At 42.8% G+C, this 27,373-nt stretch overlaps 1 protein-coding gene across 2 annotated transcripts in view; it reads right to left on the bottom strand.

Annotated features, from left to right (window-relative positions):
- The window catches only part of LOC106566759 (nuclear pore membrane glycoprotein 210), a 48,314-nt gene extending 21,344 nt beyond the window's left edge, over window positions 1–26,970 (bottom strand). The window contains exons 1-26 of one of the 2 annotated variants that reach the window (XM_014135123.3): window positions 26,724–26,970; window positions 26,315–26,511; window positions 25,031–25,170; window positions 19,514–19,645; window positions 18,093–18,189; window positions 17,624–17,774; window positions 13,925–14,057; window positions 13,509–13,667; window positions 12,669–12,737; window positions 12,434–12,540; window positions 11,511–11,651; window positions 11,213–11,350; window positions 10,756–10,911; window positions 10,308–10,509; window positions 9,638–9,783; window positions 6,942–7,160; window positions 6,595–6,768; window positions 6,146–6,338; window positions 5,890–5,996; window positions 4,819–4,923; window positions 4,158–4,259; window positions 3,730–3,858; window positions 3,237–3,364; window positions 2,934–3,069; window positions 2,781–2,843; window positions 67–246 (exon numbers count right to left, since the gene is read on the bottom strand). In XM_014135123.3, the coding sequence (XP_013990598.3) occupies window positions 67–246; window positions 2,781–2,843; window positions 2,934–3,069; window positions 3,237–3,364; window positions 3,730–3,858; window positions 4,158–4,259; window positions 4,819–4,923; window positions 5,890–5,996; window positions 6,146–6,338; window positions 6,595–6,768; window positions 6,942–7,160; window positions 9,638–9,783; window positions 10,308–10,509; window positions 10,756–10,911; window positions 11,213–11,350; window positions 11,511–11,651; window positions 12,434–12,540; window positions 12,669–12,737; window positions 13,509–13,667; window positions 13,925–14,057; window positions 17,624–17,774; window positions 18,093–18,189; window positions 19,514–19,645; window positions 25,031–25,170; window positions 26,315–26,481 (3,474 nt within the window). In that variant the 5' untranslated portion in view covers window positions 26,482–26,511; window positions 26,724–26,970. The remainder of the gene's footprint in view (window positions 1–66; window positions 247–2,780; window positions 2,844–2,933; window positions 3,070–3,236; window positions 3,365–3,729; window positions 3,859–4,157; window positions 4,260–4,818; window positions 4,924–5,889; window positions 5,997–6,145; window positions 6,339–6,594; window positions 6,769–6,941; window positions 7,161–9,637; window positions 9,784–10,307; window positions 10,510–10,755; window positions 10,912–11,212; window positions 11,351–11,510; window positions 11,652–12,433; window positions 12,541–12,668; window positions 12,738–13,508; window positions 13,668–13,924; window positions 14,058–17,623; window positions 17,775–18,092; window positions 18,190–19,513; window positions 19,646–25,030; window positions 25,171–26,314; window positions 26,512–26,723) is intronic. The other variant, XM_014135124.3, reaches the window with a different exon arrangement.
- Window positions 26,971–27,373: the final 403 nt, after the last annotated feature.

Raw genomic sequence — 27,373 nt, 5'->3', positions numbered from 1 at the left:
TTCAATTGGTGAAAAACAGGATTAAACACACATTGTATTTCAGCTGATGATGTACAGGTATTTTACCTGAGAGACAACAACAAGTTTCCCAGTCTCGGCATCGACAGCTTGAACCAGTCCTGTCACGGTGACGTTGCCAATGGCGACGCCCCTGACGTGACCTATGCCGTTAACAGACGCTATCTCCTCATTGGCCATGGAGAAGAGGATGTTGGACTGGGGCTGTGGGCCACCCTCGGATGTGATCTACAACATGGAGAGATGAGGTAAGGGGTGGTGTGTGTGTGCCATAAATATGCAGACTATCCGTTTCACATGACTGGCCTTGAGAATACCGACAGCGTGTTCATTAACTCTAGTCAATGTGAGGTCTTTAAATTGCTCAAGTCAATCAAATCCTCCATGGTCTGTTAGAATAATCAACACTGGAGAATTGGAGATTAAATCAACATGTCACTCACAGGGTTTGAGTATACCAAACATTAGGAACACCTTCCTAATATTGAGTTTTGCCTCAATTCGTCAGGCATGGACGCTACAAGGTGTTGAAAGGGTTCCACAGGGATGCTGGCCCATGTTGACTCCAATGCTTCCCACAGTTGTGTCAAGTTGGCTGGATGTCCTTTGGGTGGTTGGCCATTCTTGATACACACGGGAAACTGTTGAACATGAAAAACCCAGCAGCGTTGCAGTTCTTGACACAAACCTAGCATCTACCACCATACCCTGTTCAAAGGCATTTAAATATTTTGTCTTGCCCATTCACCCTGAATGACACCTATCCACAATCCATGACTCAATTGTCTGAAGGCTTAAAAATCCTTCTTTAACCTGTCTCCTCCCCTTCATCTACACTGTGGATTTAACCAGGGAATCAATAAGGGATCATAGCTTTCACCTGGATTCACCTGGTCAGTCTAATGGAAAGAGCAGTTCCTAATGTTTTGTATACTCAGTGTATATTTACAATTACTTAATGTTCAGCAATTAACTGGCATTTGGAGAGCTTCACAAATGACAAGAAGACAAATTAGCATTTGTTCCAACAGGTAAGCTGGAAAGACCTATTCGAAAGCATACAGTGGGGGGAAAAAAGTATTTGATCCCCTGCTGATTTTGTACGTTTGCCCACTTACAAAGAAATGATCAGTCTATAATTTTAATGGTAGGTTTATTTGAACAGTGAGAGACAGAATAACAACAAAAAATCCAGAAAAACGCATGTCAAAAATGTTATAAAAGGATTTGCATTTTAATGAGGGAAATAAGTATTTGACCCCTTGCAAAACATGACTTAGTACTTGGTGGCAAAACCCTTGTTGGCAATCACAGAGGTCAGACCTTTCTTGTAGTTGGCCACCAGGTTTGCACACATCTCAGGAGGGATTTTGTCCCACTCTACTTTGCAGATCTTCTCCAAGTCATTAAGGTTGAGGCTGACGTTTGGCAACTCGAACCTTCAGCTCCCTCCACAGATTTTCTATGGGATTAAGGTCTGGAGACTGGCTAGGCTAGGCCACTCCAGGACCTTAATGTGCTTCTTCTTGAGCCACTCCTTTGTTGCCTTGGTCGTGTGTTTTGGGTCATCGTCATGCTGGAATACCCATCCACGACCCATTTTCAATGCCCTGGCTGAGGGAAGGAGGTTCTCACCCAAGATTTGACAGTACATGGCCCCGTCAAATGATGCGGTGAAGTTGTCCTGTCCCCTTAGCAGAAAAACACCCCCAAAGCATGTTTCCACCTCCATGTTTGACGGTGGAGATGGTGTTCTTGGGGTCATAGGCAGCATTCCTCCTCCTCCAAACACGGCAAGTTGAGTTGAAGCCAAAGAGCTCCATTTTGGTCTCATCTGACCACAACACTTTGACCCAGTTGTCCTCTGAATCATTCAGATGTTCATTGGCAAACTTCAGACGGGCATGTATATGTATTCTTGAGCAGGGGGACCTTGCGGGCGCTGCAGGATTTCAGTCCTTCATGGCGTAGCGTGTTACCAATTGTTTTCTTGGTGACTATGGTCCCAGCTGCCTTGAGATCATTGACAAGATCCTCCCGTGTAGTTCTGGGCTGATTCCTCACTGTTCTCATGATCATTGCAACTCCACGAGGTGAGATCTTGCATGGAGCCCCAGGCCGAGGGATATTGACAGTTCTTTTGTGTTTCTTCCATTTGCGAATAATCACACCCAATGTTGTCACCTTCTCACCAAGCTGCTTGGCGATGGTCTTGTAGCCCATTCCAGCCTTGTGTAGGTCTACAATCTTGTCCCTGACATCCTTGGAGAGCTCTTTGGTCTTGGCCATGGTGGAGAGTTTGGAATCTGATTGATTGATTGCTTCTGTGGACGGGTGTCTTTTTTACAGGTAACAAGCTGCGGTTAGGAGCACTCCCTTTAAGAGTGTGCTCCTAATCTCAGCTCGTTACCTGTATAAAACACACCTGCGAGCCAGAAATCTTTCTGATTGAGAGGGGGTCAAATACCTATTTCCCTCATTATAATGCAAATCAATTTATAACATTTTTGACATGCATTTTTCTCAATATTTTTGTTGTTATTCTGTCTCTCACTGTTCATATAAACCTGCCATTAAAATTATAGACTGATCATTTCTTTGTAAGTGGGCAAACGTACAAAATCAGCAGGGGATCAAATACTTTTTCCCCCCACTGTATGGAGATTCAAATCATCTTCACAACTGGAAATTATCCAGACATAAGGGTTTTGCAAAGGCCAGGGTTCTCACAATAGTCCATATAACTGTAGAATCCAATTTACCTGGGTCATTGCTCCGATTATCAGAGTCATTTTCCTGGGGATCAGTTTGAATGGTGGAAAGACCTAGAAATACCGAAACAAATGACTGTCAACGACATCATACAACATGATTGGACAACAATGTTGAGTTATGTTCTTATGAAACCCTCCTACCTCTATTTTCTGAGGAGCAGATACAATCTTCCTTCCAGTTCTGTCTACTAGCATAGCAGAAACACTGGTCTGTCCAATAGCTAACCCTTTGACCAGGAAGATAGCAGTGTCCTTCTCTGAGAGATCTGACAATGCTCTGGGGTAAACACAACATGAATGGTGAACTGAAACTGAAATGCAGGCATAATATACGTGCCGAAGTGAGTGCAGGAGTCATTCTAAATCTGTTTTTCCATGACCAGTTGCACAGAGAGGATATATAACTTTATACTTATATGATTCAATCATGTAACGGTAACTTACTGCAGAGAGACGATGGCAGAAGTTACAGTGAGTTTCAAATTCATAAAGTGGAAATATTTGGCCAGGAAGGGCTTATTGTTGTCATCCAGAACCCTGACATGGGCTCTCACAGATTGACCAATCTCCACCTGCAAAAAACAAGTCAATGTTGTGTTACTAGGAAAAGCACTATTTGGGGATCTAATTTAATTAGTAAGTTACATAAAACAAAGTATATAAGCAGCTACACTCAAATGAGTTTAATTGGCATTAAAGGATCAACCAACATTCATAGCATCTTAATTCTATTTCCATTTCCTGAATACACACTTCACAGAAAACAAGGCTGTCCTGTTCCATAGCAAACCAGTGATACACAACCTTTGGAATTTCAGCATGACGCCATTTATTTATAAGGGCTAGTCAGACCAGAGGAATGTGTGAGAGATAACAGGGATTACAGTCAAGCTGGGTGTCTGCCCTGCAGGATAAAGTATTGAGGCTGGCCACTGACCTTGTCAACCACTCGGACATAAACCTCAAGGATGTCTGAGATGTGGACCGTAGCCGTAGCAGGGGCAGGGAGGGCCAGGCAGAGGTCATGAACCATCACCTGCACTGTCCCCGGCTGGACTGGAAGCACCTGGAGAGACCACAGTTATTAAAGGTTTTATGACATGTTTTCACTGAACTTGTCTATGTGTTAAAACAAAGGCACAAGGATGTCCTGGTGCTTTCATCAATGCTACATTCATTCAAAGTATCACGTCATTTACAATAGCATTAGAAAGTAAGATGTTAAGGGACCAAAAGAGGTATAAGACCTAGGAAGGCAGTTATACAACATCACATCAGACAAATATGTAACCATGGTATGCTAATCCTATAGAAGTACATTCAAACAGAGTATTGTCATTCTGAGTGTTCCATGTTTCTCCTCACCTCAGCAGATCCCTGGGCCTCTTTGTGCACCACGTATGCTATCCCGCCAACACTGGTGTTGACAAAGAAATACCCAGATCCCTCCCACAGGGCCAGGTCAGCCTGGAGGACACCGCAGGAGAAGCCATAGATGAAAGCGTGATACCACAATGGACAAGATGACAAAGAAGAAGCCCAAGGCCCATCACAATATCAGATGAAATGTACTGTAGCCCATGAAGTGTAACATCAATACATTGTGGTTCACATGCTTTTCACATCATAAGCCACAAGTAATAATAGTGAGATAATCCATGCTGATAAAACCTTGTGATGAAGGGCCCCTGTGTGTAATATTTCAAGGCATCATAATCCAGCGCTATCAGCTAGATGGTATCTGTGAGCCGTCAGCGATACGGAGGGAGACTGAATGAGGGGTTTACATGGCAGGTAGTGACCTCAGTAAGAGGATTACAGAGCGTGAGACGGGTCAAAGGTCAGACAGGATTAAGATAGTAGTGGCCAGTGAGGGAAGAGTGGAGGACCATAGAAATGGGATACATGGAGAAGATATCACTTTTGACAGTGACGGATGGGATAGGTCACATTGTATTCTGTCAGCTCTATAACTTACATTTCTATCCATTTCTTCTGAACATTTCACACAGGCCCCAGTTCTTACCCGCACGTTAGGGTGGTTGTATATGGTGACAGCTTCAGGACTGACTGTCAAGTCCTCCACCAATAGGAGCTCCAGAGTGGCTGAGACAGGGGTCAGAGGGTCAAACTGCCAGGAAGAGGGAGATAAAACAGGACGGGCGCCATGGTTACAGGTGTAAATGTCATGCCAAAAGAGTAACAAGATGAGATTACCCTACATGACGGTGTTCTTACAAAGTTGAGTTCTGTGGTGAAAGTCAAGTGAAATCATAGTGTTAGTGTAAACGGCAAAATTAATATTATATATAATATTTGTACAGTTCTTTGAAGATCTGACTTTTGCCTCTCGTGTCTTGTGTAGTTATCGCAACCTCTAAACTGATTAAAATGTTTATTTTCTGTGGTCACAGAGACAGACTTATTCAGCCAATGGCACTCTTCCTTTTATTTATTTTAACCTTTATTTAACTAGGCAAGTCAGTTAAGAACAAATTCATATTTACAATGACAGCATACAAAAAAGGTCTGCGGCGGGGGCTGGGATTAAAATGTTTTAAAAATGTAGGACAAAACACACATTACGACAAGAGAGACAACACAACCCTACATAAAGAGAGACCTAAGACAACAACATAGCATGGCAGCAACACAACAACATGGTAGCAACACAACATGGTACAAACATTATTGGGCACAGACAACAGCACAAAGGGCAAGAAGGTAGAGACAACAATACATCACAAAAAGCAGCCACAAATGTCAGTAAGAGTGTCCATGATTGAGTCTCAATGAAGAGATGGACATAAAATTGTCCAGTGTGAGTGTTTGTTGCAGCTCGTTCCAGTCGCTAGCTGCAGCGAACTGAAAAGAGGAGCGGCCCAGGGATGTGTGTGCTTTGGGGACCTTTAACAGAATGTGACTGGCAGAACGGGTGTTGTATGTGGTAGATGAGGGCTGCAGTAGATATCTCAGCCAGTCACAGGAGGAAGTGAAAAAGACTAAAAATGAACACAACGGCTCTCAAATGAGTTGCTTGTCTAACCACATAAGATAAAAGGTGTTGTTTCTCTGCTATAGGTTGTGTTTGTCTTACCGGACTGAGAACCTTAGCAGCCTCAAGGTGGGGGGCCTGGTAACCCAGAGCTGTTACTGTTATAGCAGCAATCCCAGACTGGTGGTGGACAAGGACCACCTGACGACCTAACAGACAAGATGACATTTCTGTTGGTCAAAGCTATTGAAATAGCCTGCAAAAACCTGGTATTTTACCTGATTTCACCTGGTATTAGATTAAAGAATAACGACAAAAGCAAACAAGGATACCATCATGAGCATGATCAAAGCCGTACCATGAAGTCTCTTCTGTTTGTTGCTGTCCTCTAGTAGTTCCAGTTCCATAGGCATGGTGGGCTCAATGCTGGCCAGGGATACCTTGGTCGACTCCCAGACGATACTCAGAGAGCTGAAGTTGTCAAACTTCCTGCCTTGCTGGTCAAAGGCAGCCAGGTCCAGCACAGGGTTGTGGTAGTTTGAGACAGGCACCTGCAACAAATAATGTTACAATGTAGTTCTCTTTCTATGTTACAGTAAACATAGAATCACTGTGTAAAATGTACCATCAGTGAGGAAGACATTCAATTTAATACACTTTATTTATTCCCTCAGGAGCAATTAAGGCAGAAAGACAAACTTGACATGACCTTGGGTCTTTAGTTTTTTTTGTCTCGCTAGCTCCTGTGGCAAATGTGTTAGTATGTGTGCTGTGTCAACACTGCCTGCTTTGCTCTCTTTTCCTCACCAGTTGTTTGTTCTGTTGCAGCAGAGGGCAGGTGAGGTCCAGCTGGGGACTGATGTACACAGGCACCAAGGTGAGGCGAGAGGGAGGGGCGCACACAAACTTCACCACCGCCGGCTCCACCGCAGGATAGGGATTGGTCAGACTGGGCTGGTTCCCCACGGTTACTGCCAATATCTAGAAAGATGGTTATAACACGTTTATTAACTGTTCATAACACATACTACTGGTGTGTCACAATTTCATCTACAGTGCATCTCAAAGAGCTAAAAAGTCAGTTTAAAGCCCAGGGTACTGAACAAGTAGGTACCGAACAAGGAAAAGCCCATAGGAAAAGCCCATTCCCTCACCTGTTCTCCTATGGCTCTACAGGTGGCTCTGAACCAGTGTCGGAGGTAGCTACGGGAGGTGGACCCGGTCAGAGCCAGCCTAACCCCGTTGTCATCCTCAGCCTTCAGGTTCAGGAAGAACTTGGAGGGCTCTAGAATCCATGGCTTGGGGCCGCCCTCAAACAGCATGAGCTTAGAGGAGCCCAGGGTCACCAAGGCAACAGAGGCAGGGTCCACAGCCTGGACAGGACAACAGGTAAAGCACAGGTCAGTGAATGGAGAAGTGGTATATTTTGTAGAGTCAAATTATATTTCATGAAGCACATTTATTGCATTCTGCCTCCACATTTGTTAGATGTCTTTCAGATAAAGCCCTGAGGTCACTGCCAATCCTAAATGATTCAACTCCAGGAGGTTTTTCAACCCTCTCTGGGGAGAGTGGATGAATGTGTTCAAGTCAGACAGCCAAACTGGGTCAAGGAGGTAGACAGACAACATGGTGAAAGGTTGGTAAATGCTACAATATTTATGAGGAGAGCGTGAACTGCAAGAGCCGAGCCGTAGTTCTTGGAGTAAGAGTAATGGCAAGTCTGCCCAACTTGTTTCTCTTTACATCCCAAAATAAAACAATTTCCTGTTAGTGTACTGAGCACTGTTTTAGCATGCACTCAGGTTAATGGGATGAAAACCCATAGGCATGGAATAGAGCATGCATGACAGAATGGAAATGGCGCTCTCCATAATGACTCTTAGCTTGACATAAATTGTCTATTCTATGGCCGAGTTGACATCAATTCCATTACAGTGCAATACTTGAGACAAAGCAGCAGGAAGAAGTAAATCAGTGTATCCAGTGCATGAGGGCATAATTACAAATGCACAGAACACTGAGGAAACCCAGGAAGAGGTTATTTAATGCTAGCTCATCCTTGCTCTTCTGTACTGATTGCAGAGAGATAAAGAAAGTGTGTGTTGTATTGTGAAAGTGTGTGTGTGTGTGTGTGTGTGTGTGTGTGTGTGTGTGTGTGTGTGTGTGTGTCCCAATCTTGCTGATTAAGAGAAAGGCTAATTGATGCTCCGGGGAGAGTTGGCGAGGAGAGTGACTGAAGATCATTGGGTAGACTTTAGACAGGATCATTCACAACAGAGCACAGGTAAAGGACCACTCATCAGGGTGTGTAGGTGCATTTTTTACAAATACAAAAGTAGGAAACAGAGAAATCTTATGATGAGTCTTATGATGCAAAATCCATTATACGGGGATGATTGCTGTATCTTGAAAGTTACATATCTTGAAAACTTGATTGCTGACAAGCAAAACATTTTGGGACCATGTCAACAATAGACTAATGAAACAAATACCAAAATACAGTTTTTGATTGGAATTTTCCTTTAAATAACACTCTTTTTGTGAACAAATGTTTCATTTTATCATTATAACAATGCAAGTAGAAACGTGAAAATCGCTTTGGGAAATCTGGTGCAGCTCAAGTCTACTACATAACCCACAATGCAATGCTCTCTCTGGGCTAGCTGCTATCTAGCTAGAAAAAGATGGCTACACACAATAATACCAAAGTAAATATCAGCATGTGAAGTAGCTAGCTTAGCTATAAAAATCGTCTAAAACTGCACTATCAATTTAGGAGTCTTAATCACGGAGTTCAACTTGCAGTTTCTCTCTGCTACTGAGCTATAAACGGCATCTCTGCCCAGTGCAAGAGCACAGTAATGTTGCTTTCCCACAAAGATACTTTTGAGGAGATGGGAAACTCCATCAGAAACGTACTAACGCCCATCGTGTACTTTACCCATGAGTCATCAATGGGCCTCACAGTGCATTCTGGGTGATTCTGGGACAAGGAGAGCACTCCTTCAAGGAGTCAATTGGGCATTAGCTCAAAAACTGAACAATAGCATGAATTCAGGGCACAAGTTGTACAACATTGCAAATATTTTCCAAGACGTGAGATAAATAACTTGTTCTCTGTAATATTGTATAGCCTTGGAATCGTGACATTAAGTACTTTCGAGGACAATAATCAGGTTCCTCAACTCATACCCTGACTTTGAGAAGGGATTGCATGACGATTATCTTAGCAACCGTGTGACGAAGAATGACAACATGAATGTGATGGGTCGACAGTCAGTTGGGTGGGAAGTTTCTCCCTTCTTTGCCCAATGAGATTCTCATCTCCTCCTTTCTGTAATATCTCAGTTTCCCACAGACAGAGCACATTGCGACATGGTACTTGGAGAAAGATTTTAGATTGAGCACATCGAAGAGAAATATGTACCTTGTCTTGAAAACGGACGGATGTGTTCTAGACAGTATGCCCATACCATCTATTGGCTGATTTGGCGATCTGGAGTGCAGGTAATCGTTTTAAAAGCCTGAAATGTGATTCTCCCCCCCCCCCCAGCAACGACAATTATGTAGCTATGACACATTCCTAGACGGTGTCCAGATTTTCACAGATGCACCACTTAGAAGTTAAATCATGGGGAAATGTTTTATTTTACCCACTGACAGAACAAAGGTTTTCACCAAATTGACAGGAGTTTCATGATTTTTATATCTGGGGGTAGATTACCCCTTTAACCTTAAGTTTCTTTGTGTCCCTTCGATAGGGGAAAAGATTTAAGTAAACCAATATGAAATCCATGTGTGTGAATAGGCCATGCCCTCAGGTACAGGTACAGGGGCATAGACTCACTTTGAGTGGTGGGTAGGCAGCGATGGTGATCTTGGCACTGAGGTAGACATTGCCGTGGGTGTAGCTGACCGTTAGGGCTGTGTATCCTGTGGCTAGAGCCTGGGCCCTTACCCCACTGCAGTGGTTCTGCCCTGGAGCCAGTCTACCTGTAGGGAAGGAAGGAGGGAGGGGGAGAAAGAGAGAGCGAGAGTCATATGGCTGCAATCCCAGTCCTAGAGGACCAAATTCTGCCATCTTTCATACACATCTCTTATCCAACATCTCTTATCCAACACAGACAACAATATGTCCCAGGCAAGCAATAACATATATCAAGGAAGGCAATTGAAGTGGTAGATCTTATGTTCTTCCGTGGATCAAGAGAGCTTTGAGGGAAATTAAAACCATATTGCCAATATGAGAAGGATAAACTGAACACTACAGAGGGTCTTTGTGAAGGCTCTGCCCCCCAGCTAGGTACATTTACAGGTTTTTTTGTCATTTAGCAGAAGCTCTTATCCAGAGCAATTAGGGTTAAGTGCCTTTCTCAAGGCTACAGACAGATTTTTCACCTAGTCGGCTCGTAACTTTTTTCGGTTACTGGCCCAACGCTCTTAACTGTTAGCCTACCTGCCGCCACAGGTACAGTACTGTCAGAGTTTTATGACCCAAGCGTGGGGGCGTTTCTCACCCTCCAGCAGCTGGAACACCCCCTGGTTCTCCTCCTCCACCTGCAGGTCAATGTGGCTGCAGTCGCTCAGCATCACCCGTTCCTCTCCTCCCCCCTCCCCTAGCAGGCCAAAGATCCGGAGGGGCAGCTCCAGCGCAAGGCGCACGCGGGCCTCCACCGGGCAGGGAGAGAAATCCATCCCCACGGGCTCCACCACGTACACCTGGGTGTGGGGGTTAAGAGGACAGTGAGACAGGTCAGAAGAAACAGCTGAAGTCCAGACAATGTTCTTCATTTTCTATGGATTTGTTTAATTATTTTCATTGACGTATAATGTTTGGAAACATGTTAACAACGACTAACTAGTACAGTTGATAAAGATGTAAGATATGTAACTATACAATTCACTGCATTGACCAGTGATCCTTCACATCCTGTAAAATGAGTTAGGGGAGGGCTATACGGTCACCTTCATCGTTCCATAGTGCATTGGGTTGCGGACATCATGGGCGTATACCACACTGACGCCAATGTCACTGACGGTCGTCATCACTCCTTTCACTGTCACCGTGGCAACGGCTAGGTTAGAGGAGGACCAGCTGAAATTCCCACTGCCTCCAGCTGCCTGGGACACAATGCAACATGGGTAAATATTGACACAGAGTCTGCAATACATCAAGTTCAAGAGACACTCTAACTTGTATCTGTCATTCTAAGTCAGTGTCTGGCCTTATACAAATTAGTAGGTAGTTATAAGAAATAGCGAAAGAAGATTCACAAAATGTCTAAATATAAAATATTATACACAAACACAGAACTTGACGGAAGTGATGTGTAATTCACTGTGGCTGATGTGAGAGATTCTTCAGCATGAGTTCCAACAGAAATAACAGTGAACATATGTTGTATTTAACAGGGACAAATACCCGTATTGTGTACTGGTAGGCTCCAACCTTGGGCTGCCATGGAAACGTGAGGATACTGGGACTGAGGACTATGGGATTGTAGATTTCTACATCCTGTTCATTGTGGACTGGGTTTGCCAGCTCATGGACTCCTCCATCCTAGAACACAAACACAACCTTGTTAAGACATAGCCAGGCTGTTTCTAACTAATGATCATGATCTCTCACAATTCTATAAGATAGCATAAAGTATTAAAGTAAGATAACAACTAATAAAAAATCTGCAAAGAAACTAATCCAAGGTTTCTACAAAACTCACATGATCCACTACAGATTTGAGTGTAGCATCAATTAGTGTTAGCCCGTTGTTCAAAGCCTTGACACGGTGGTAGGACCCATTCAGGGAGGACTCTAGAATCTCAAAGTACTCATCTGGAAACACAGCTTCGATCCTGATGTTCTGCAAGCACAAACAATCAAGATAGTAGCACTTAAAAATACAGAGGGGAATGAGAGAGTGAACAACTGTTTTAAAGGCCCAGTGCAGTCTAAAAGCGTGATTTTCCTACGATTTATATACATTTCCACACTATTAGGTTGGAATAATACTGAAATTGTGAAAATTATGATAACGCCCTTTTAATGTAAGAGCCGTTTGAAAAGACTGCCTCAATTTCTGGAGTTTTGGCGTGCCTGGGAACATCACCAGCCGGTAAATTAGTTAGACCATTAAGAAACCTCTCTGCCAACCACAGGTCATTTTCCTTTTTCCCCCACCCCACTCAAACCACTCCCAGACAGTCCTAGCAAAATTCTTGCTTGAGAAATTGCTCATTGCTGTGCAGGCATTTTTGTATATTTTTGACCATTTTAATTGAAAACATACACAGTATGGTATCTAATTGTTACCCAGAAATCATTTGATATTGAGATAAAAAAAAGCTGCATTGGACCTCTAAAAGTGTGGAAAAAACCTAACCATTAAAGAGAGGACAGTGCATACAATCTGGCTGAGATGATAACATAGAAACTCCATAAAAAATTCAAAATCTTCCTTTCCAGTATTTGAATGTGTCCCAGCTATAGCTCAGTCTGCAGTTGATTAGACATCAAGAGGGATATGCCAAACTATTTAACAAAAAAAATCTAGTTTCCATTTTATAAGAGGGAGTGCGACAGTGTTTTGACAAACATAACAAACAATGGTGTAGAATTAAGACAACTTAGGCTGAGCTTACTTACATCGGATAAGTAAATCCTATTGCTTGACTTGTCAAACACTTCGATGAGGATATTATACACTCGTCCTGTTTCTAGAACCCAGCTCTCTACAGGATTCATCTTCAATCCTGGTAAAACAGGTTATAATTTGAACTGAAACAGGATATGTAGTTCAGAAATCACTCAATAACTGACAATGGTTTACTTTAAATGCTTCACTAATGCACAAGGATGAACAAAACGCATGCAGCCATACCCAAGTATACCGGTTCCACAACATACAGAGTCCCGTTGGGCATGCGAGACACCCTTTGCATGCGAAGGCCTGAGCAATTGTTAAGGACAATAAAGTTAGGTTATACAAAGAGAGGCATACAGGGACCATTTTAAGCACAGTTTAAATCTTGTGTTTGTCAAATGCACAATACAACCTGCTGGGATAAGTCTTAAGTAGTGAGCTTTAGCTAGACATGTTCCCCCCCAGACTGTCAAGTCCTGTTATATTACTGCCCGTCTCTGCAAGCCACTGAGAACGATATGAGAGAACGGAACACTCAACTTACCTAATCATGAATCCCTACATGAACACCATTCATGGTACACACCATTCATGGTACACACCATTGTATGTCATTACATTAAAATAAACCAGTGGTTCTCCAACTTTTCAGACGGGTCCCCCTTCCATCATCGGGGAACATCCTATGCACATTTATTTTTTGCCATTTAAAAACTAAATTCCTGCAATTCTACACATTTTGCTATGGGGCAGGTATCATTTTTTACAGCTAACTTTCTGCAATTTTACACATTTTGCCATGAGTGACTCAAACATTACAACAAAATCAATGGGCTAAAAAACCTAGCTTAAAAACATTAGCTGACATGGACTAGTTGATCTGAACATTTCTTATAAATAGCTCTCCAAGGTCTGCCATGACAAGAGGAAAACTGCTGATGCACTACCCAATATATATTTTTTTTATATTTGTTTTAGATGCTGCTAATTACCAACTAATGTTATAGCACTGTAGAGGAGTCTCAGACCTAAACTGATCAAGATCATATGAAGTGTATGTTGTCTTAAAAAGGAAACTCTTGTGATCCAGCAGCACGTTGATGTGTCCCAGCTGCAGGGCGTTAACAGTGGAGGTGCTCTGGTCCAGACTAGCCACAGCCAGGTCAGTGTTTCCATCAGCACCAGCCACACCGTCCTGGAGGTACAGCTCATATTGATCACAGGGCATGGAGATCTCTGGAACACATTACCCTGGGTCAGCTCTTCATGATTTGTCTTCATTAACTATTTCTTACATAGATGGGATGGACAGTATACACCCTGAACTGTGATATGAATACCATCTAATCATTCTTGATACTACATTACTGTATCCAATGACACAATTCAATACTTTTCTAGACACCCTTTTTTGTGACTATTGTCGATACATCATTGGATTTGTAAATGCATAGAATGATATGCTTGACTGTATAGTGCAAGTTCAGACCCACCTGTGATCTTTCCCTGTCTGATCTTCTGGACCTTGTATTGGATGGATGTGCCCACCAGCAGGTAGACATCACATGCAGGGCTCAGCAGGATGTTCTCCAGAATCAGCAGTTTCACCTCTGCTGCACCTACATTCTTTGTGAAGGGTGGATATCATAGTTAAAGCACGGCGTACAAACGGCACATGCCATTTGCTACATCAAGAAACCAGACCAACTCCATTGCAGTATGATTCACACGCCATCAATAGCGACCAACCCTCAAAGGTACGCCTTTAATCAAATGTTTAATCTAAACTCTAGATCACATTTACTCCACACACAGAAACACATAAAGCTCTCCCTCCATTTGGCAAATATGACCATAACTTTATCTTCCTGATTCTTGCTTACAAGCAAAAACTCTAACAGGAAGTACCAGTGACACGCTCAATTCTGAAGTGGTCCAATGAAGCGAATGCTAAGCTACAGGACTGTTTTGCTAGCACAGACTGGAATATGTTCTGAGATTCATCCGATGGCATTAAGCAGTTTACCCCATCAGTTACCGGCTTCATTAATAAGTGCATCGATGACAACGTCCCCACAGTCACTGTACATACATATCCCAACCAGAAGCCATGGATTACAGGCAACATCCGGACTGATCTAAAGGCTAGAGCTGCCACTTTCAAGGAGCGGGACACTAACGCTGATAAGAAAGCCGGTGTGAGTAAGACCTTTAAACAGGTTAACATTCACAAGGCCACAGATCCAGATGGATTGCCAGGACGCCTACTGAGAGCATGACCAGCTGGCAAGTGTCTTCACTGACATTTTCAACCTCTCCCTGACCCAGTCTATAATACCTACATGTTTCAAGCAGACCACCATCGTCCTAAGGCTGGGCAATATGGCCTAAAAATCAGCTTGATTTAAAAAAAATTGATGGGCGATTCCCGAGATCTCATATCTATACAGTGCATTCGGAAAGTATTCAGACCACTTTGTCCACATTTTGTTACGTTACAGCCTTATTCTAAAATGGAGTCAATTGAGAATAAAAAAATAAATAATAATACACACAATACCCCTTAATGACAAAGCAAAAAGAGATATGTAGAAATTCTAGCAAATTATGAAAAAAATAAAATAACTAAATATCACCTTTACTCGCCCATAGTTTAGGAATCCCCATCATTCCAGTGGCTATGCCCTTCCCAGTTCACGCCTTAGACAGTCGACCATTAGGGTCAGGGTTGATTAGGGAGGCCACCGCTCCTCTGGGCATGGTGACGCGGGGGGGGGGGGGGGGGCACAAGGAGAGAATCAGTCTCTTCCTCATTGACTGTCCTGCGTTTCCCGTGGTGCTAGGCCTACCATGGTTAGCTTGTCATGACCCCACTGTTTCATGGCAATGGAGGGCTCTCACAGGGTGGTCGCGAGAGTGCTCGGGGAGGTGTTATGGGGTTTCTGTTGGTGCTACTACGGTGGAGAGTCCAGACCAGGTCTCCACCGTGCACATTCCCCCCGAATAGGCCGATTTGGCTCTCGCCTTCTCCAAAAAGAAGGCGACTCAATTACCACCCCATCGACGGGGGGGATTGTGCGATAAATCTCCTGGTAGACACCGCACTTCCCAGGAGTCACATGTATCCCCTGTCACAGGCGGAGACGGCGGCTATGGAAACATGTCTCCGAATCCCTGCGTCAGGGGTACAGTCGGTCCTTCACTTCACCCACCTCCTCGAGTTTCTTTTTTGTGAAGAAGGAGGGAGGTCTGCGCCCGTGTATTGACTATCGAGGCCGAAATCAGATCACTGAGGTACAGTTACCCGCTACCTCTTATCGCCACGGCGATTGAGTCAATGCACGGGGCGCGCTTCTTCACCAAACTAGATCTCAGGAGCGCTTACAATCTGGTGCGTATCCGGGAGGGAGACAAGTGGAAGACGGAGTACCTCATCATGCCGTACAGGTTGATGAATGCTCCATCCTCTGCCTTCCAGGCAGTTGTAAAGAAAAAGCCATATCTCAGACTAGCCAATAAAAATTGAAGATGGGCAAAAGAACAGACACTGGACAGAGGAACTCTGCCTAGAAGGCCAGCATCCTGGAGTCGCCTCTTCACTTTTGAAGTTGAGACTGGTGTTTTGCATGTACTATTTAATGAAGCTGCCAGTTGAGGACTTGTGAGGCGTCTGTTTCTCAAACTAGACCCTCTAATGTACTTGTCCTCTTGCTCAGTTGTGCACTGGGGCCTCCCACTCTTTCTATTCTTGTTAGAGCCAGTTTGCGCTGTTCTGTGAAGAGAGTAGTACACAGCGTTGTGCGAGAGCTTCAGTTTCTTGGCAATTTCTAGCATGGAATAGCCTTCATTTCTCAGAACAAGAATAGGCTGACGAGTTTCAGAAGAAAGTTCTTTGTTTCTGGCCATTTTGAGCATGTAATCAAACCCACAAATGCTGATGCTCCAGATACTCAACTAGTCTAAAGGCGGCCAGTTTTATTGCTTCTTTAATAAGAACAACAGTTTTCAGCTGTGCTAACATAATTGCAAAAGGGTTTTCTAATGATCAATTAGCCTTTTAAAATGCTAAACTTTCTTTAGCTAACACAACGTGCCATTGGAACACAGGAGTGATGGTTGCTGATAATGGGCCTATGCAGATATTCCATAACAAATCAGCAGTGTCCAGCTACAATAGTCATTTACAACATTAACAATGTCTACACTGTATTTCTGATCAATTTGATGTTATTTTAATGGACAACAAATTAGATTTTCTATCAAAAACAAGGACATTTCTAAGTGATGCTAAACATTTGAACAGTAGTGTATATGTATAGTTCATAGCTACGTCAATTACCTCGTACCCCTGCACATCAACTCGGTACTGTATATAGTCATGTCATTTTTACTCGTTATTTACTGTGTATTTATTCCTCGTATCACTATTTCTATTTTATCTAATCTTTACCTCTGCACTGTTGGAAATGGACCCGTAAGTAAGCATTTCACCTTTACTCTAGACCTGTTGTCTACAAAGCATGTGACAAATACAATTTGATTTAGTCAACTTTGCAATCATATTTTGCATCATTACATTTACATTTCAGTCATTTAGCAGACACTTATCCGGATCAACTAACAGTAGTAATTAGGGTTAAGTGCCTTGCTCAAGGGCACGTCGGCAGATTTGTTCACCTAGTCGGCTCGAGCTTTCAAACCTGCAACCTTTCAGTTACTGGCCCAACACTTAACAGCTAGGCTACCTATAACTGACTGTTCTACAACATCCCACAGTGGTTCTGTCATCTCTGACTAATATTAGGTCCATCTTATGACCCTGGAGGTTTTTTATTTTCAGACGGGTGACCTCATAGCAAACAGGTCATCGCCTGGCGACGGTCCAGATGGCTAGACTAACTCTACTAGCTGTGACATCACAGTAACGCAAGTCAGCCTGTTATTTATAGCCGTCTATACCCCTGGAGGGCTGCTGTCTGCCAGCCACGAGCTGAGATGATCGAAGGAAACTATTTTAAAAGGAGCTAAAGTTCTTCTACTCCTCTGATGTTCCTGTCCCTCGCTCCTAAAAATACATCTGATTGCAGTCCTTGAGCCAGTATTTGATTCTTAACTATAGAGTATGATATTCCATCTCCACAGACTACTTCAAGAACAAGGTAAGAAATTCAGGAAATTATTAAACGGAATACCTTATACAGCGATTCTTGTATTTTCGCCTTGAGCTTAGCGTGGCCCGTTTTCAGTCCTGACACCAAGATGATATCTCCCTGTTTCCCCACTCTCTCCATCTCAGAGATGTAACCAGAGGGGGTGTAAGTAGACTCAGAGAATTTAAGAACCCTTGAGGGATGGAAAATGCATAACAAGCCTATTATTGACAGTGACAAATTGACATCTTACAATTAACCTACGTAATATGTTGAACTTGTGATAAGATAACCTGAGGTCTATCATATACTATTCTGGCACAAGGCAAATCATATACAAATGTATTCAAATAACCTGATAAATCACAGGTTAGATTGACTTTGCATTGAACTGCCATCCTTAAACCAGTTGTTGTTATAATGACGTTGTTGACCATCTACTTTTACGTTCACTCCTACAGGCAGGCTCCTTTCTCCAGGGTTGAATGCATGGCAACGTGGAGGAACTCACCGTAATGAGGTGTAGGAGTCAGGGAAACCATCCATGTCTGCATCTTTCACTATGGTCCAATCAAACACCAAGCTCGCCAGACTACTGAAGGTGTTTCCTGCACAATTAACAATTTGGGGGTTAGAGACATGGCTTAACATATGCGCCCATTGCTTGGGATTTGATTTAATGTACATAAAAATGTAGATGGCCCAATTTAATTTTCAATTAAAAATATATATTACATGCGACATGCAAAACATTGTCTTGTGAATTTGATGTGAAGTGTTGAAAGGACTTAACCATTTACACTCGTAAGAATTGGCCTATATGGATAGGGCTAAATTGAAATGTTTCTTACAGAAGAAATATGAAAAGCATGGTAGGAATTAAAAGGGAACAGTTTGGAGATTATGGGAAAATGATTAGACCAAAGGTGAGGACAACAGTTTACCTGACAAGACTGAATCAAAACACTACACTGTTGAATTCATGTCTATTTTACATTTACTGTACTTTTTGCAGCATTTGTTGATAAAGAAAATCCTGGAAAATGTGGGGTAGGTGCAACATTAGATCAAATAAATGACAAAGAGTGCAGTAAAGTCCTTTAAATGCACTTATGACTCCAAGAAGAGTCTTCAACAGCTTTGATGAGCTCTCCTAGCTGTGCCGTTGCAGAAGTAAACCAAGCACAATTGTAATGATTTTGTTTGGAACACAACCCTGCATCCCCAACATCACACAATTACTATTGTTGTTTACGCATATAAAGGATAAATCAATGTGGACAAGACTGAAAATAGAGCACACTAGTTTGACAAGTCCCTAAAGGTTGCAGTCACATAAGCCCAAACAAAACCAGCAATCCTCTCAACACGATATTTTAGCGATTCCATTTGACAGCTCTGAGCGTAGTACACATCAAGGCCAAAACAAACACCGAAATGCAATGCGGCTTTGGGGCTGTCATCAAAGAGAATCAGGTTGTGGCGCCAGCTCATGTAAAAGAGTGTCTGTGCCTGGCCATAATGAAACCAGTGAGACAGAACAAACAGGGAAATTAACAGCTGCCTCACGACATGGAAGGCCTGCCTCACGACATCACAATCATCACTAGTGCACACAACAATGTGGATCTCTCTACGCAGTATACTGAAGTGGGTAGCACTTTTCAGTTGTTCTTATATCTCTGTAGGCACACTGTAATTACTCTAGTAACATTGTATTGACATGTTGATACATAGCAATATTGTAAAAAAAACACATAAGTGGAATCAGGACTTTATGATACAATGTTAGAGTAATACAGTGTTATTACATAGGTAGGTGTTATGATGACAGCACATGCCAATGTAAAAAGGTCTTTGTTGACCAAAAGAGAACCACTGACACAAACTGTCAAATAAAACATAAGTAAGAGTGTATCCTTGAACACTCACCTTCAGAGTCCAGTGCGTGGATCTTCAGTTCCAATGGCGAGTCCTCCAGGTGCAGCTCTCTGGTGGTGGACACTATCTGGATCTCACTGATTATGTCCACGATGGCATCACAGCGCAGCACCTGTCCCGTTACTGTGGAGAGGGGAAACGAGTCACATACACAGGTACTGTATCAACATTTGAGACATCTACAGAACCAGAAGTGAATATAAAAAAAAAAGTCAGGAATCAGTTGTGGCTAACTCTGCTGAGGTTTGATAGGTCATGCTGTGATGAGTCCTGGGCTACATTCAGTATCAGGCTGTACAACGTGGCAGAAGTCTGGGTGTTGTTGTAATTCTGGATGGCCAGAGAGCTAGCAACAATGACAAGAAGCTGCCATGTGGGGATTTGATTTGTAGGTGGCTTATTTCAGCTAGTTTTATCTTGTTCTTGATACCATGTCTTGTTTTGAGGTGAAGATGCTCCTAAGCAACTTTGCAGTCTTTTTTTTGTTATTTCTCACCTTATTAGCCTAGAATGTTCTTTGCAATATTACACACAGCTGGAAAGAACTTTTGGATATCAGATATCATGATGCCATCTATTTTGTGAAGTGCACCAGTCCCTCCTGCAGCAAAGCACCCCCACAACATGATGCTGCCACCCCCATGCTTCACGGTTGGGATGGTGTTTTTTGGCTTGCAATCCTCCCCATTTTCTTCCAAATATAACGATGTCATTATGGCCAAACAGTTATATTTTTGTTTCATCAGACCAGTGGGAATTTCTCCAAAAAGTACAATCTTAGTCCCCATGTGCAATTGCAAACCGTAGTCTGGCTTTTTTATAGCGGTTTTGGAGCAGTGGCTTCTTCCTTGCTGAGCGGTCTTTCAGGTTATGTCGATATGGGACTCGTTTTACTGTAGATATAGATAATTTTGTACCCGTTTCCTCCAGAATCTTCACAAGGTCAGCTTGTTACCTGTAAAAAAGACACCTGTCCACAGAAGCAATCAATCAGATTCCAAACTCTCTACCATGGCCAAGACCAAAGAGCTCTCCAAGGATGTCAGGGACAAGATTGTAGACCTACACAAGGCTGGAATGGGCTACAAGACCATCGCCAAGCAGATTGGGGAGAAGGTGACAACATTTGGTGTGATTATTCGCAAATGGAAGAAACAAAAAAGAACTGTCAATAGCCCTCGGCCTGGGGCTCCATGCAAGATCTCACCTCGTGGAGTTGCAATGATCATGAGAACGGTGAGGAATCAGCCCAGAACTACACGGGAGGATCTTGTCAATGATCTCAAGGCAGCTGGGACCATAGTCACCAAGAAAACAATTGGTAACACACTATGCCGTGAAGGACTGAAATCCTGCAGCGCCCGCAAGGTCCCCCTGCTCAAGAAAACATATACAGGCCCGTCTGAAGTCTGCCAATGAACATCTGAATGATTCGGAGGACAACTGGTGAAAGTGTTGTAGTCAGATGAGACCAAAATGGAGCTCTTTGACATCAACTCAACGTGTTTGGAGGAGGAGGAGGAATGCTGCCTATGACCCCAAGAACACCATCTCCACCGTCAAACATGGAGGTGGAAACATTATGCTTTGGGGGTGTTTTTCTGCTAAGAGGACAGGACAATTTCACCGCATCAAAGGGACGATGGACGGGGCCATGTACCGTCAAATCTTGGGTGAGAACCTCCTTCCCTCAGCCAGGGCATTGAAAATGGCTCGTGGATAGGTATTCCAGCATGACAATGACCCAAAACACACGGCTAAGGCAACAAAGGAGTGGCTCAAGAAGAAGCACATTAAGGTCCTGGAGTGGCCTAGCCAGTCTCCAGACCTTAATCCCATAGAAAATCTGGGGAGGGAGCTGAAGGTTCGAGTTGCCAAACGTCAGCCTCGAAACCTTAATGACTTGGAGAAGATCTGCAAAGAGGAGTAGGACAAAATCCCTCCTGAGATGTGTTCAAACCTGGTGGCCAACTACAAGAAACATCTGACCTCTGATTGCCAACAAGGGTTTTGCCACCAATTACTAAGTCATGTTTTGCAGAGGGGTCAAATACTTATTTCCCTCATTAAAATGCAAATCATTTTATAACATTTTTGACATGCGTTTTTCTGGATTTTTTTGTTGCTATTCTGTCTCTCACTGTTCAAATAAACCTACTATTAAAATTATAGACTGATCATTTCTTTGTAAGTGGACAAACGCACAAAATCAGCAGGGGATCAAATACTTTTTTCCCCCACTGTATGTATTCACCCCTTTGCTATGAAGCCCCTAAATAAGATCTGGTGCAACCAATTACCTTCAGAAGTCACATAATTAGTTAAATAAAGTCCACCTGTGTGCAATCTAAGTGTCACATGATCAGTCACATGATCTCAGTGTATATATACACACACCTGTTCTGAAAAAACTCAGAATCTGCAACACCACTAAGCAAGAGGCACCAACAAGCAAGTGGCACCATGAAGACTAAGAAGCTCTCCAAACAGGTCATGGACAAAGTTGTGGAGAAGTACAGATCAGGGTTGGGTTTAAAAAAAATCTGAAACTTTGAACATCCCATGGAGCACCATTAAATCCATTATTAAAAAATGGAAAGAATATGGCACCACAACAAACCTGCCAAGAGAGGGCCGCCCAAAAAAACTCACAGACCAGGCAAGGAGGGCATTAATCAGAGAGGCAACAAAGAGACCAAAGATAGCCCTGAAGGAGATGCAAAGCTCCACAGCGGCAATTGGAGTATCTGTCCATAGGACCACTTTAAGCCGTACACTACACAGAGCTGGGCTTTACGAAAGAGTGGCCAGAAAAAAGACATTGCTTAAGAAGAAACAAACACGTTTGGTGTTCACCAAAAGGCATGTGGTACACTCCCTAAACATATGGAAGAAGGTACTCTGGTCAGATGAGACTAAAATTGAGCTTTTTCGCCATCAAGGAAAACGCTATGTCTGGCACAAACACAACATCTCTCATCACCCCAAGAACACCATCCCCACATTGAAGCATGGTGGTGGCAGCATCATGCTGTGGGGATGTTTTTCCATCGGCAGGGACTGGGAAACTTGTCAGAATTGAAGGAATGATGGATGCCCAAGGAATGATGGATGCAAGAATGAGCTGCAATCAGACAGGATGTGGCCCAGAAGTTAATTGACAGCATGCCAGGGCAGATTGCAGAGGTCTTGAAAAAGAAGGGTCAACACTGCAAATATTGACTCTTTGCATAAACTTCATGTAATTGTCAATAAAAGCCTTTGACACTTATGAAATGCTTGTAATTATACTTCAGTATTCCATAGTAACGTCTTACAAAAATATCTAAAGACACTAAAGCAGCAAACTTAGTGGAAATTAATATTTGTCATTCTCAAAACTTTTGGCCACGACTGTATGTGAACACCCCTTCAAATTAGTCTATTTGGCTATTTCAGCCACACTCATTGCTGACAGGTGTATAAAATTGAGCACACAGCCATGCAATCTCCATAGACAAACAAACATTGGCAGTAGAATGACCTTATTGAAGATCTCAGTGACTCAACAGTGCGGTCATAGGACACCACGTTTCCAACATGTCAGTTTGTCAAATCTCTACCCTGCTAGAGCTGCTCCGGTCAACTGTAAGTGCTGTTATTGTGAAGTGAAAATGTCTAGGAGCAACAACGGCTCAACCGCAAAGTGGTAGGCCACACAAGCTTACAGGATGGGCCCGCCGAGTGCTGAAGCACGTAAAAATAGTCTGTCCTCTGTTACAATACTCACTACCAAGTTCCAAACTACCTCTTAAAGCAACGTCAGCACAAGAACGGTTTGTCAGGAGCTTCATGAAATGAGTTTCCATGGCCGAGCAGCTGCACACAAGCCTAAGATCACCATCCGGAATGCCAAGCATCAGCTTGAGTGGTGTAAAGCTTGCTGCCATTGGACTCTGGAGCAGTGGAAACGCATTCTCTGGAGTGATAAATCACCTTTTTACCATCTGGCAGTCCAACAGATGAATCTGTGTTTGGAGGATGCCAGAAGAACGCTACCTGCCCAAAAGCATAGTGCCAACTGTAACATTTGATGTTAGAGGAATAATGGTCTGGGGCTGTTAGTCATGGTTCGGGTCCCTTAGTTCCAGTGAAGGGAAATCTTAACGCTACAGCATACAATGCCATTCTAGACAATCGTGTGCTTCCAACTTTGTGGCAACAGTTTGGGGAAGGCTCTTTCCTGTTTCAGCATGACAATGCCCCTGTGCACAAAGCGAAGTCCATACAGAAATGGTTTGTCGAGATGGGTGTGGAAGAACTTGACTGGCCTTCACAGAGCCCCGACCTTAACTCCATCGAACCTCTTTGGGATGAATTGGAACACCGACTGCGAGCCAGGCCTAATCACCCAACATCAGTGCCCGACCTCAGTAATGCTCGTGGCTGAATGGAAGCAAGTCCTCGCAGCAATGTTCCAACATCTAGTGGAAAGCCTTCCCAGAAGAGTGGAGGCTGTTATTTAATGCAAAGGGGGGAGCAACTCCATATTAATGTCCATGATTTTGGAATGAGATGTTCAACGAGCAAGTGTCGACATACACATTCATGACCAAAAGTATGTATAGATGCACTCCGGACTCCGACATTGCTCCTCCTAATATTTTTTAATTCCATTATTTTACTTTTTTTAGACGTAGCTAAAATTTGATGTAACAATGTATTTGAGAGAGAACAAGTGCTCATTGTACAAATGTATTAATGTTCTCAATAAACATTGGAGATGAAATATAATTCACATGTTGTCAACAATCTAAGCCAACCCCGTCTGTTTTGCCCCATAGTTGCTAAACACCCAACCCGTCTATAGCATTGGAGTAAACCGCTGATTTACACTATTACACAATGCTGTAAACCAGTGTTCTTCATTCCTTTTACTGGGCCCCACAGGGATGTACTTTTTTGTTCTAACCCAGCACTACCAATCCTGATTCAGCTAATCAAGGGAAATGTTTCAACATATAGTTAATAGGGCTGACTTGTGCACTACACTGAGTAGATTGTCTGCTGAAGCCTTTAGGCTAAATCACCTCAACTTCCAAGGACCGAAGCATAACAAGTCCTTATCATTAAGAATTCAGAGAATCTATACAGCTCTTATCTCAATTCGACCCTCATGAACTAGTTGATGAGCAAGTAGTAGCACTTCACCCGTTCATGTTAGCCTCATGTAATGCTGCTTCAAAAAGGCCACAAAGGCTATTTGACCAAAAGCTTAGCCACAATAAACTGACATTTGCATTGACACCAAATAAGCAGATGTTCTCTCTTCATCCAAGCAGGTACTCTACTCCAGTGGTTCCCAACCTTTTTTGTTGTTGCTCTGCACAGAGTTCCCCTGATGTACCCCCTCATGTGAATTTTACCAGTAAGCCTGTGGTTTCATGAGTCCTCATGTATCCCCTGTGGATAGGCCAAGTACCCCCAGGGGTCCTACTACACCTGGTTAGAAAGCCCTGCTCTACGTACCGACATCCTCAGCCAGTATGATGCTGGTGAGTCTGGAGGAATGTGTGGAGCAGGCCTGGAGAACAGCTCTCTGGGAACACTGTCGGCTGAGGTCAGCCTCTACAGCCTCGATGCTGGCCACCTCTGGTCTGGTGGAAGACCTGGAGGTACGAAAAGGTACTGTATTTAGACACTCCAGGGACAATCTAAGTTTATATATAAATACTTGTATTTATTCAAAACAAATGCATTTTGCTTTCATCTGGTTGCTTTCTGTCCTCTTCAGCAAAACCTGGTGAGCATAAATCGGTCTAAGAAAACAGATTTTGCCCAAGGACATGTTGGAAGCTGTTATCTAATGACAGGAAAGAATAAAATCTGTTTTGACAGGAAATGTATGATTGATGAGGCACAGATTCTAAAATGAAAGACAAAGTTGATAGAGTATTTATAAACTTGTACCGTCAGCTCTGAATGGGAGTTTGTGTGCACTGTGCAGACCAGGCAGAGAGCTGAACATGTCCCACTGACCATCACACTCTAGCACAGTGGTTCCCAAACTTTCAACTCACTCTTCAAAGTTGTAATAGAACGTACAAGGTGCCATTTCAAAATTGGGTAGTGCATCATCAGTTCCTCTTGTCATGTCAGTCATTATATACCTTGGAGAGCTATTTATAAACTTGTCAGAAATGTCCATATCAACTAGCCCATGTCATTAACGTTTTTTGTTGTAATGTTTAAGTCATTCAAATATAACACGAATAAACATTAGACATGGCAAAATGTATAGAATTTAAAGAAAAGATATAACCCACAAAATGTTCTCTGCACCACATAGCAAAATGTGTAGAATTGCAGGAAATAAGCTTTAAACCTGCAAAATTCTCTCACCCGACAAGAGGGTGCCCATAAAAATAGAAGTGGCGTGCGCAGGAAGGGGGGCCTGAGTGAAAACGTTTGGGAACCCCTGCTCTAGCGGATACCTGACATGGGGTGCATGTGGCTGGGGCTCACGGTGGGCATGATCCCAAGTAGGTTATTTTCAATGCATGGTCATGGGTGTTAGATTATATCCATCCCAAAACTATAGCTTCAATAAAGAACTTTACTTTCCATTAAACAAAATCTTCCTGATTTACTTGACTATATGCTGCAGTGTAACAGTTCATGTTGCAACGCGTCCCACACGACCTATGAGTAGATATGAAAGACGATACCTGCGGGGACCCAAGCAATACAGTTGTCTGTTTCCTAGCGGGTAATTCTAGGAGCGATAATCTCTTTTTACAGATATTCACTTACCATCTGTAACAGCCTTCAGTTGCTTCCAATGTGAAGTTTATTCTGGTGCTTCGGGCAAGTGGTAATAACACTTTGGGGATATTCAACTTTGATGAGGCACTTGTGGTGTGAATTGAACTTGATATTAACAAAAACACTGATAGCGTGTTCAGCGCAAAAATCGCCATTTCCGACAGCCAGATAGATTGCAGGTACTGCTATTATCAATAGGAAAAAATACAAAATAAAATATGTTAGCGGTTACAGCCAACTAGCCTACAGTACAATAATTGTATATTTCTTCCATCCTCAATTATCCTAACGTTTCCGACACTGAGTGATCACCACGGGGTAACCTAATCGTTACAATGAACTAACATGACTACTGTAACCATTTCCTTCAGCAAACATTCGAACCATTGATAGTTACCTTAGTTTCAATTTCTGACAATAACGGAGAGCGGCAGCCGCATAACTATGATCATTTGGCCGGTTCCTAAAAATGGACACCTTTAATTCAAATACCCTTCAAATCTCTTGGATAAAATATACAGCAGACCTTCCCCTACCGTCTAAGTTTAGGATAAAAGGTAATTTCAACAAATATTATGTAGAAATACCAGCCATTACAAATAATTAGAGCTGCAGCGTGCATGCTGGCTGGGAGGCAGTTGACGTCATTTACAAAGTAAAGTAGTGGATGTGATGCGATGATGACGCGTTGTCTTAAAGATGCAGCATTGCTCAGCTTTTAGCCCACCAGCAACATACAGCAACCTACAGTATGTATCATTACCACCACAACTGACACATACTTTATATATTTTGTTATGTTCTACTCCCTGTATATAGCCATGTTATTTTCACTCGTTCTTTTTATTCGTTATTCACTGTGTATTTATTCCTCGTGTCACAATTGTTTTAGTACATGTTTTATTATTTATCTTATCTTTAACTCAGCATTGTTGGAAATGGACCTGTAAGTAAGCATTTTCCTGTTAGTCTACACCCGTTATCCAGGAAGCAAGTGTCAAATAAAATTGGATTTGACTATGCAGCTGAGCCGCCTATTGAGGGAGA

The sequence above is a fragment of the Salmo salar genome, chromosome 13 (assembly GCF_965601325.2).
Source record: "Salmo salar chromosome 13, fSalSal1, whole genome shotgun sequence".
Classification (NCBI taxonomy): Eukaryota; Metazoa; Chordata; class Actinopteri; order Salmoniformes; family Salmonidae; genus Salmo; species Salmo salar.
This window is presented reverse-complemented; position numbering and strand designations above follow the sequence as displayed.